Below are 12,275 nucleotides of genomic sequence, written 5' to 3' on the forward strand. Positions count from 1 at the left end.
CACATTTATAACATGGGTGTGTATACAAGCATGGGAAAACAGGGAAGTATATGCCCCAAATTTAATATTGATTAATGCCAGAGGTTATGCCGAAGAACAGACTAAAGAGGAGTCACAGCACACACATATTTAGCTTACCTGACATCAATTGTATGTGTTTCAGTGTTGAGGTAAATACTTGGCAGTAAAGGAAAGTGAAATCATAACTTAAATAGTGTAGAGATTCTGTTATTCCATCCAGTGAGTGGAGGTCCCAAGTGGGGACAAGAGGGGAGTGTGAAAGAGATGGTGTTTCCCTGGGCTGATGTCCTTGGTATATGTCTCTACTGTGAGCATCCCACCCAGCTGAGGGTACCCAAATGAACAATCCAGCTAATACTCCTCTGATATCCAGCCAAAAACCAAAAATGGAGTAAACACAGAAACAGCCATGGAGTAAACACTCATTTACTAGTTGTTTACTGTGCTAGACTGAGAGACGGTGTAATCAACTCAAACACAGGGCCTTCCTTGGAGATTTGTCAGGGGAATGTTTAAACTTCAACTGTCTGATTTTGTGCTGATGTAGAATCTGTTCTCTGAATAAAATTCAACCCCACTGCACTGATTTTTATCCATGCATTTATGTATTGTTTGACTTTTTGTAGCAGACATGTGTTGTGTTTTAATCAATTTTAAATACAGAGATAACTAAATAGATGGGAAACTTAAAAAACATTTAAATACATGAACAATGCTTGTATTCTCTCCAGTAATTTAATTTCTGGCAACCAGATTTTGAAAAATTACATCTTTGCATAGAAATAATAACCCCATAAAAATAGCTAGGCAAAAAAAGCAGTATATGTTGAATATATAAACAGGTACAGGGAATATACATTCATAACCGGCCACTCGATTACTAGCAAATACACTTAAAGCAAAGACATACTCCCTTTTGCCTTAGCATAATCTCTTTAGAGATTCTAGGTTTAATAATGATAATAATAGCTCCCATTTAGAATGACAATTACATCGGCTGTTTTATTAGATGCTTCATGTGTATTTTCTCACTTAAATTTTGCAATAACTCTGCACAGAGTATTAACGATATCCCATTTCAGAGATGAGCAAACTGAGTCTTACAGAATTCACCCAAACTTCTGGAATCCACACAGCAGGTAAACTGGGCTGGAACCCAGCCCTACCATTGTCACCAGAGCAAGTTTTCAACCACTATACAAATGCCCCCATGGCCCTGTTTTAACAGACTTGAGCTTTTTGAATAAAACCACTGCTTCTGATAGGATTATATTTTTTAGCTGCCAGAAAACCCCAAAATGACAGGGGCTGAAACAAAATTAATTATTTTTATGTGTAAAACACAGTGCAGAGGCAGGCAGTTCAGGACTAGTGTGGCAGCTCCACATTGTCCCCAAAAGTCAGGACTCCTGTCTTGGGGGTGAGCCATCCTTATAGGTGGCCGCCATATTCATCTCTCGATGCAAGGGGGCCCCTGCAACTAGGTGCATTCGAGGCAGGAAGGAGGGTATATGAGCAAAACAAACACCTCCCTGCAAGTTGGCTGCCTTTGGGAGCCCCCACAACGTCTCTGTTTACATCTCTTTGACCAGAATTCCATCACACGTCCACACTTAGCTTTCAGAAAGGGGATTCGTTGAAAAAGTAGGAGTTTTAAGAACCAGAGTGATTACTATTGAATCTTAAGTTATTTATGTTCCTCGGATTCAACAAGCCCATCTCCAGTGTCTCCAGAACATTCAGCGATGTTCACTAAATACTCAAAAACTCTCTGAAAGTAAGTTGTTTTGGCTTTGTTTTGTATTGTGTTGCTTCTCCCATTTTTGTAAGATAAAGGAATGGGTTCTGCGTTCAACCCACCTGAGATCAATGCTTCAGAAGAGATGAAGGAACGGCCAGGAAACTCAGAAATCTCAGTGGAGGTGAGGGTCAGAAGCAGCAATGCACTGAGTGTAAACTCTGCAAATTTGCAGAAATCTTAGGGTTTCCAGTAAAGAAAATGACAAAAAAAATAAAAATTCTAGATTCAAAGACTAACCACACACTATTTAGGGCATGGCTCTAGAACCATAAATCAGGGTGAAGACTGCAGGGACAGGAAAGTTCCAGAATCAGGGTGAAGTTTGCAGGGATAGGAACACAAAAGTCAACCTCCTGGGACAAAGATAGAAACCAGGGTCAAAAACTTAGACATCCAGTGAGCTGGAATGTTAACCCAGTAAGTCTCAGGCTGGAGATGGCCAGGGCTGAGTGCTCAACCTAGCCTGGACATGATGGAGAAGGCACGCTGACTGAGCTGAGATAGTTCCAAAAACTCACTGACAGTCAAAGGAGGAAAGGTGAACATAGACTTGAATCCAGAAGAAGATACAACATGGGAGGAAAATCACTTCTTTGGGAGTCAATATCGTTTGACTGAGTATCAAGCGAGGGTAGAAGAGGGTCATCTGACATAAGTAAGCATCCTAACTCCATTGACTCACTGATCACTCCTGCATTTAGCTAGGCAAATAGTATTATTATCCCCCATTGATAATATTATTGTCCCCATTTCTAGATAAGGAAACAGAAGTTGCAAACGTTTAAGTAACTTGCCCACAGTTGGCAAGTGATAATGTCAGGCATCGAATGTAAGTAATTGCTGGGCTATAAGTCACTTTTTATGATCTGGACCAGAAGCCTGGTGTTTCTTATCAGCAGTGGTGTGGGAAAGACTGGGGCCAGGGAAATTAAATCATGAAGATAAGCACTGAAAGGAAGGAAAAGATGCAGCACTGGCATCCTAGATGCAGCACAAGAACAGCCAGGTACTAATGGAGTTGGAACTTCTCTCTCTTGCCATCCACACATTACAGCATTCCTCCTCATGCACGTCCCAGGACCCCCAGAGATGCTCACATCCTTGTTCCTGGAACCCATCAATAGCTTACATGGCAAAAGGGATCTTGCCAATGTGATTAAAATTATGGATCTTGAGAATGTGACAATGGAAGAAACTCAGAAAGACGACATCACGAGAAGGATCTGACACCTCGTTGCTGGTTCCGAGATGTAGAAGTGTACATGCAAAGACCCAAGAGAGGCCTCTAGGAGCTCAGGAAGACCCCCAGCTGACAGCCAGCAAAGAAACGCGACCTCAGTCCTACAACCACATAAAACTAAACTCTTTCAATGTCGAATGACCAAGAAATGGATTCTTTCTAAGAGTCTCCAGAGGGTAAAAGACTTGCCACCAGCTTTAGCCCTGGAGACCCTGCGGGACTTCTGACATACAAAACTATAAGAAAATACATGTGTGTCGTTTAAGCCACAAGGTTTGTGGTAATTTGTTATAAGGGCAACAGAAAATGAATACAATGGCAGGAGTTGGAATTGAGGAAAATGTATTACTTCATAACTCCTCATAATTCTTAGGACAGAGAACACTATCCAATATCTCTGCTGCTATGGAATTAATCACGTGCCTCCAAACCTTGAGCATCAGGAATCACAAGGTCGGATTCAACAATCTATGTCTGAGTCCCAGAGAGCTGAGAAGCTTTGGGGGTTAAGATATTAAGAGACACGGGCTGTCCATTTTAGCATCATGTCTCAAAGTATAGGGGAGGCTTCTGAGAACCCTATGAAGGAAGTTTTTACTTTGAAAATTTAAATTTTGTAATATAAATAAACTCACTCCCGTATGTCCCCTTCTCTTTCTGGGGAAATTCTACTTGAAAAATAACCATGGAACTTCTCACATTGACACTACTTGATCTAAACACCATCATGTCATAAATACACTCTTCTAGATTAGCAAGGTGTGGGGATGACCTGGTCCCACGACAAGGTATTTCAGTCTCTATCATTGAATTGCAGAGTACTCTACAAACAAAGCAGTACTGATGGGAGAAAGTGAAGATGAAAATCTTTCATTTTTATGTGTCCCTTGAGGCAAGACAGGATGTACTTATCCAACATGGATGAACCTAAGAGAGTAGAACTAAAAAAAACCAAGAGGCTTGCATGAAGTGAGTGAGCTAGTGGTGGGGAACTCCTGAATGTGTTCTCCAAAACTAAGGACATGTTAAGACCATGATGAAAACACAAGAAAGGAGGTGATGTGGAAAGTGGGGTCTGTCTGTTCAACACAATCGTTTACTCAATGGGGTAGTAAAGAAGAGGCAATGGTCTTACGTGCTTGGTGCCCCATGCGGGGGCACAGAGGGAATATAAAGAAGCAACCATGATGGCAAATACCAAGGTGGAGAGGCTGGACACAGTCAAAGGAGTGGGCAAGGAAGACAGAATGTAGTTTGAAGAAAGGAAGAGAAGGTGGAAAATGGAAAATGACTAAGAAAGGAAAAACCAAAGAGTGATTCCACAAAATAGGCTTGGAGGGAATTACACAACTATCCAAGAAAAACACAACTGTGAGGAAAAGCAGATCAAAGAGTCCTAAGACTGACTCTAAAGAGCCAGGAAGTCCAGTTCTCATGAATAATCATATACAATTCTCACACTATTTGGGCACTTGGGTGGCTCAGTCGGTTGAGTGTCTGACTCGTGATTTCGGCTCAGGTTATGATCTCACAGCTCATGAGTTCGAGCCCCAGACAGTGCAAAGCCTGCTTGAGATGCTTGTTCTCTCTTTCTGTCTCTCTCCCAAAATAAATAAATCAACTAAAAAAAAAAAATCTCATACTATTTATTTAGCAGTGTAAAAGAAATATCTGCAAGAAAAAAAATGCTACTATTTATATAATAGGGGTATTTCCATGTATTTTAATTACTTTTATATTCAGTTTATATACATGAATCAATGTTTATAAGAATGTTTTATACATAGTATGAATTAGTGTATAAATGCATAATTATGTGGGTATTAAATATATTTATACATAAATATAAAAATTATTCTGAATAATACAATGCAGGATGCAAGGTTCTTTATATCCATAAAGATGTTCCAAAAAAAGAATCTAAGTTTCAGAGAAATCAGATGGCTGGCTCAACGTTAAGGATACAAACAATTTAACCCAAGTTAACAGTTCAGACATGATCCATCTAGTCTTAGATCCACCACCAATAAAGTCCAAATTCATTCGGCTAGCTATAATTCCTCATTTTTACAGCAATTTCAGATTTCAAAGAAGTGTTTTTTCTCTAATAAAGATTTTTAGCCATTGATTAGGAGTCATCTGGTTCTTTTTCCTGACCCTCATTCCACCAGTTCTATCACACTTCTAGTCACTGATTTATCATTTTACTCACCCGTGGGTACTAAAGCATGTTGACTGTACCTTCAATAGTCTTTAAAATTCATCATAGTTCTGGGGCATCTGGGTGGCTCAGTCAGTGAAGCATTCGACTTCGGCTTAGATCATGATCTTGTGGTTTGTGAGTTCAAGCCCCGCGTCGGGCTCTGTGCTGACAGCTCAGAGCCTGGAGCCTGCTTCAGATTCTGTGTCTCCCTCTCTCTTTGCCCCTCCCCTGCTCACTCTTTGTCTCTCTCTGTCTTTCAATAATAAATAAATGTTAAAAAAAATTTTAATTTAATAAGAAAAAATTTTTTAAAAATCATTATAGTTCTTATTCTCACTCCCTTGGGCTACAGTTTAAATAGCATCTAAATGGAGTTCCTCCCCATCAAGTGTCTACCCTAACGTGCCATGCCCTCAGACAGCCTGTTAATTTTCATGGGTCAGAGTACTAGCCATTGCTCCCATGTTCAAACCACATCATGGCTCCTATATGCAGCTTAATTAAGCACAGACTTCACATTCAGGTTCAGAGCTCTCAAAAAGTATGTCCTACTGTAACTCAAAATATCTTCCAGTAGTTTCCCCACAGCCCTAAGATCCAGCCAAAGCCAAACCTAGATACCTCACTAGTTCCCAAGCACACCCACATGCTTTTATGCCTCTAAACCACTGCTTGAATTTTTCTTCCCTGAGAATTCCAATAGTCCACCTTTTGGACTAAAAACCTCCCTGTACACACAAAGATTTATGTCAAAAGCTACCTCTTTCTCAAGTGTTTTAACCACAATATTTAATTCCTGTCTGAATAGAACTCTCACAGAAATTTATAGAAAGTATATTCTGTATTGCATTACACGTATTTGGTATTTCTTTTCATCTCCCTATTCAATGGAAAGTTGTCATATTTTCCACATCTTTTTTTTTTTTTGCTACGATGAATAACACTGTTCTAAGCATTTGTGTCAACTTTTTTTTTAATGTTTATTTATTTTTGAGAGACACAATGTGAGCGGGGGAGGGGCAGGGAGAGAGAGGGAGACACAGAATCCGAAGCAGCTCCAGCTCTGAGCTGTCAGCACAGAGCCCAATGCGGGGCTCCAACTCACAGACTGCGAGATCATGACTTGAGCCAAAGTCAGACGCTTAACCAACTGAGCCCCTCTTTTCAACATCTTTATACCCCCTTCAACAGTAGAGGATCTAGTAAATATACAACTTTATAAGTATTTGCTAAATTCAATTCAATTAGTTCTTCCCAGTTACTAAAACTGAAACTCATTTAAGTGATACCTTTCAAAAATGATTCGAATAGATTAAAAAAAACCAACAACAATATTTTAGGTCTGTCTGGGTGGCTCAGTTGGTTAAGCTTCCAACTCCTGATTTGGGCACAGGTCATGATCTCATAGTTCCTGAGACTGAGCTCCATACAGACAGCACAGAGCCTGCTTGGGATTCTCCCTTTCCCTCTCTCTCTGCCCCTCCCCTGCTTGCACGTGCGCGCTCTCTCTCTCTCTCTCTCTCTCTCTCTCTCTCCCTCTCTCTCTCAAAATAAATAAACTTTTAAAAAACAGTATTTTATTTAAGTGTAATCATACTTGTTCAGGGGATTATTCAGAGATGCTCTCAAATACTACCTGAAAGTTTGTTTTTATAAAATCAAACATTTTACTCTTCTCAAAGAAACAGCCCACCCAAATTAGTTTACTTCTCATTTGACTGTGACACACACAGGAACAACTTCTGAGCCAGATCTTTACACTACAGAAGTCCAAGGAAGATTCATGGGCCACGAACAAGTGGAAACTGGAAGAAATAAACCACTTATGACAGTATACACAAAATCACTTTCAAGCAGGCTCAAACTAAAATAAGTATCTTTCTTATGATTCACAGTATAAAAATCCCAAAGGACTTAACTTTCAAAGGGCATGGTGTATCTAATACAGCTGCTCTGAGGCTTGGCCAAAATAGCTATCCTTGCTCGACCTTTTGAGCTTTGGATCAATAACAGGCCCAGGCTACATGACAAAAACCAAACTGCTCTCACTGCATCAAATGTCCAACAAAGACAAAGCCAGGCTATCTAGCTACCCATCTACCTATGCATCTATCTATCCATACGAGTTCACATTTTGTGTGTCACTGTAATAATATTACGTTATAGGCATCCACACACATTTATATGTACTGAGCACTTTGTGCAAAACACTATTCTAAGTATTTTACATGTGTTAATGCTCACAACAATCCTGTAAAATAGGTAATGTTATCACTCTCATTTTGCAGATGAAGAAATCAAAGCTCAGAAAGTGTAAGGAACTGCCAAAGTTCACACAGCTATTAAGTGGTGGGGCTGGGATCGGCCTCCTGAACTCTTTCCCCCAGAGCCCAGAGTATTAATGACTCAGTGATACACTACCAGGAGCAGGATTTTCTTTTCTTCAAAGGGGTTGGGGGAGGTCTCTGAAAGCTACTCTATTTCTGGAAAGCACCATAGAGGTAAAGGCCCAGGTGCACATAAAAACATAAAAGGCAACTTGCTATGTTTCTATCTTACTCGCTATAATATAGGAACTTGTTCTTGAAGACGGAATTGAAAAGCTCAATTTGAAGCACAGAACAAGGGACGCAAGCTGGTGAGCACCTCGAAGGTGCTGTGTGCAAAGATCTCATTCGCCTGGGAGATGTATTCAGAGCATTTGCGGGCACAGATTCTCACCAGGCCCAGGAGAGCAGGCCTCGATGGGCATCAGTCACAAAGGTGAGAACTGCAAATGAACACAGTTATCTCATTCAGCCTTGAAATAAAGAGAAGCATTTTGCCTCCAAGGGAACACACACGTATGCAAACAAAACCACGCATGATTCAGTGCTGTTCGTATCAGGGAGGAAAGAATGCAGTGAGATGTTGTAAGGAAACAACACATCACTTTCCACGGGAGATCAACAAAAACACTACATACCATAGCATTCCCTCTGCATAGTTTTGCAGAAAGGACCCAGATAAGCTTCTTCAATAGGGAACTTTTATCTGACGACACCTGTAACTAGTTTCACCCGTTCAAGACTGCATCTTTCTTCTTACGTTTCCAATGAAAAAATGTGTTCAGAACCCGTGATATTGAAAAGGCCTTGCCAGAGGCAGTACAAGCCAGAGAAGTCAGGTAACAGTGGAATTTGGAACGAAATATTAGACAATACTTAGCTTTCATTCCAAAGGGCTGTCCTCAATAATACAGCAGCTTGTGGGACTGACAAAGTTAGAGTAACAAGCTGTGGCATTCAGTACCTTTGAAGGGCTGAGCCACAGCCTTCACAGGGTAAACAAAGCCACATAGAAGCACCTGTTCCCCTCCAAATGACTTACATGACTACTTTTCCATTGTGCGTCTTAAGTATTCTCAGTATGCACTTCTGGGCCCAGGTGCCAAGCAAAAAACCATTTTGCTATAAACTCACTCTTCATCACTGTTAGTGTTGGACTCTTCATTACATTGTGGGTAAAATACGTTGTGATTTTTTTCCCCCACAAACTTGCCAAACCCTGGTTAGAATCCATTGTGTTGTCCTTTTACTAACAGAGGAGCGTCTGTATCATTCACAGCCACCCAACAGAAGTTCTGGTCCTAAGTAACTGAATGGCCCTAAGTAAATGTGAAAGTGGTATAGGCTGGGGGGGTTCTCTATGAAGAGATAGCTTGACCCATTCCAATATCACAACCTGAATCACTCCTTAAAAATGTACAAGAGAAATGAATTTATTTGGACTCCACTCCTTCCAAAATACCAAGCTTCACTGCAGCTGAAAAACCCAAGCGGCTAAAACAACACAAAAGCAATCGCTTCTAAGTAGATTTGGGTCTGCTTATTTTTTCCCTTGTTACAGTCTTCTGATATGCACTTCCCTCTGGGAACTATACCCTAAGAGGAAGAAGGCAAATCAGAGTTCAAAGACACAACCTACCGCGGCTGGATTTTAGGAAGGTAATATTCCCCCTGCGTTTCCTTGGTAAAAATAAAATACCGGTTTATGTTCTGCAAATATGATTAACATACGCGATTGGGGTAGAGGAACCCACCAGCTTAACTCCGTTGGTGAGGAAGTTTGGAGATTTAAGTGTGTAATAAGGAACTAAAATAGAGGCAAGCTAGAGTTATAATCAACTGAGTGAATCTTACCAATATTAGTTCTACTTAAGTTTGAACCCTGAGGCGGAGGAAAGTATTGAGACACGTGATTCCAGAGTGGAGGAGCGTTAGGAGGACCCGCGCGCGCGCGAAGTCAGTCACCTCCTGGAGAGCTGTCTTAGGGGCCCCCTCCCGCCGGCTCTCCCCGAGAAGTGGCAGAAACCCCCGCGGGGAGTGCGCCCCCGGCGCCCGCGGTGAGCCGAGCCCCCCTTACCTGCGCAGGTGCTCCCGTCGTACGTCTCGCACACCCACTCGTGGCACTCGCACAGGGGCCCGAAGAACACGCCGGGCTCGCTCACGTGACAGATGCAGACCCCGCAGTCGCACCGGCCGCGGCCATGGCACAGAGCGCCCCCTGGGGGCTTCCCGGGCGCGCGGCACCGGCGCTCCGATTCGGCCCTGGACAGCCTGCACGCTGCACCCGGCCCAATTCTGCAAGGGCGACAAACCACAGCAGGGCCATGGTCAAGAGCAGACACAGCCCCTTCTGCTCTGAGCCCACGTTCCCCCCAACCACCCTTTTGGCGACGTTCAACTTCACAGAAAGGAAGTCTGAGCTTCCACATTTCTCCGGGGCCAAGCGAGCACCAGCCATGGGCCATCACAAGAGAATGACCCAAACGTTGAGGGGTAACCTGCACGCCTAGGAACAGGACCACCTTCCAAGTGGACAGAGGTGGTCCAGCCCTGCCTCTTGATGGCTTGGCACAGAATCTTATATGCACATTTTGATTAAATGCAAATGAATGCAAAGTATGACATTTGGCTGACTTTTCAGTACACTTTAAAAAGTCCCATTGCTGGGACACCTGGGTGGCGCAGTGGGTTAAGTGTCAGACTTCAGCTCAGGTCATGATCTCACCGCTTGTGGGTTGGAACCCTCGCCCGGCTCTGTGCTGACAGTTCAGAGCCTGGAGCCGGCTTCAGATTCTGTGTCTCTGGCTCTCTCTGCCCCTCCCCACTTGCTCTCTCTCTCTCTCTCTCTCTCTCTCTCAAAAATACATAAACATTAAAAGAAATTGTAATAAATAAATAAAAGAAAAAGTCCCATTGCTATCTGATGGCCAGGAGCAGCCTTTTATGAAAAAGAAGAGAGGGATATGTAGGAAGAGCTATAGATGTTATGATAGTGTAGGACATAATATTTTCCTAGTTGCATTAAGCAGTGCTTATAAACTTTAAAAAAGTTTAGTTATTATCATGTGCCTCAAAGACCCTTTCAAAAGGCAATACAATAATGTAATGCAGACCCTGTGAAATAATTCTGCCTTATAGGCTATGAGCACACACAGGTAGGTACACAGGATTTCCTCAATCTCACGGCAGAAGTTCCTCCTGCTATGTACTAAACTAGGAGGAGATTATATATCTATATTTATTCACTGTATTTTTCCGAAGGAAAAGTAAAAGGACAGACGCGAAGCAACACACAGTGCAGACATATAAGGAATAAGAACAGGTTGGAAAGAGTTTACCCCGTGGCCAACTTTCTAACTGCTCTTGGCTTTGGGCAGCCAACCTGCAAACTCGAAGCCCTGCCACACAAAGCAAGGCAGGTCGGTCTCAAAGAACAACAAACCAAACTTACCTCAGAGATGGCGAGAAGCTCTGAGGAACAGCTGACAGCCCCGCGAAGAGAAGGGAGGAGGCCAGCAGCAAGAAGTTCCTGATGGCTGCAGGACGCATGCTGAGCTCCGGGGCTGTGCAGGCGAGCTGCGCTCCTGCAGGGTGGGGCTCCCGGTGTGTGGGGGGCTGGGGGGGGGCGCTCGGGGCGGGGGGCGGGGGGTGGGGAGAGGTGCCACCGGCGCAGACCGTCCCGCAGACGGACACACAGACACGAGACACCAGGACGCGCGGGTCGGGCCTCTACCAGGAGGGGCGAGTGCCTTGATGAGCTGCCTGCCTGTGAGGATTTGGGCAGCGGCACCGCTCTGGGCGGGGTGCTGGTACCAAACCCCTCAAGTGCGGAGTCTAGGCAGAGGAGTAATTAGAAACAGTTGTACAAGCAGATGGTTTATTTTGACATTAAAAAAAAAAAAAAAAACCGTCCTGTTCACAGATTTAGGAAAATCATTTCTTTCTTCAGTGCAGGCCCCAGAGATGCGGAGTATTTGGGCTGGTTGATATTCAAGGGACAGATAAAATAGTCCCTTAGATGTGAAAGGGGGGAAGGGGAGGGCTAGTGACGTCAGCGTGAGCACTTAGTAGGGAATTATTTCCCCCAAGGGCTTTTTCAGAAGGTGTGTTATTTGGGGTATGAGTTCTAGGGGGTCAGCGCAATGGACGAATATAACTTTTTCTTGTACTTTTTACTCTTTGTTTTAAGTGATGGGTTTTTCATTTCTTAAGCCTTTAACAAGTATGTCATGATTCTGGGTGTTTGGGCCAGTAGCTTATCACACCACATTTTTTCTTGTCTTGGACGGTTCAGATCTTAGTTGTCCCAAATTCACCCCATTTCCCCCCCCCCCCCCTGCACCAAGTAGGAAGAAACAAAATAAAATGTGAGATTCTGGCATCAACTGCACTGAAATATCATCAGTGTCACTTATGAAGCACCTACTATGCGCCAGTCCCTTAGTATATTTTATCTCCAATGTCAACAATAACCACTCATTGGTATACTCATTTGACAAGCCCAGGTTCAGCATCTATCAGGTACCAGGCTCCGTGCCAGATGGAACGGACACAACTAGAGAATTAAAGAGGCATGATCCCTGTGCTTGGAATCCAGTGGGCCAGTGGACATTAATCAAACAAAAGCAAATATAAAAGACAAAGTGCAATGAAAAAAGAGTGCAGTTCCCTCCAGAGTAGCTG

General features: G+C 43.0%; 1 protein-coding gene across 2 annotated transcripts in view; it reads right to left on the reverse strand.

The window, feature by feature from the left end:
- ITGBL1 (integrin subunit beta like 1) overlaps positions 1-11,401 on the reverse strand; it is a 207,524-nt gene extending 196,123 nt beyond the window's left edge. Inside the window, exons 1-2 of one of the 2 annotated variants that reach the window (XM_058743436.1) lie at positions 11,044-11,396; positions 9,670-9,887 (exon numbers count right to left, since the gene is read on the reverse strand). In XM_058743436.1, the coding sequence (XP_058599419.1) occupies positions 9,670-9,887; positions 11,044-11,141 (316 nt within the window). In that variant the 5' untranslated portion in view covers positions 11,142-11,396. Of the gene's footprint in view, positions 1-9,669; positions 9,888-11,043 lie in introns of both variants that reach the window. The other variant, XM_058743441.1, reaches the window with a different exon arrangement.
- Positions 11,402-12,275: the final 874 nt, after the last annotated feature.

Source organism: Neofelis nebulosa, chromosome 1, assembly GCF_028018385.1.
Source record: "Neofelis nebulosa isolate mNeoNeb1 chromosome 1, mNeoNeb1.pri, whole genome shotgun sequence".
NCBI lineage: Eukaryota > Metazoa > Chordata > Mammalia > Carnivora > Felidae > Neofelis > Neofelis nebulosa.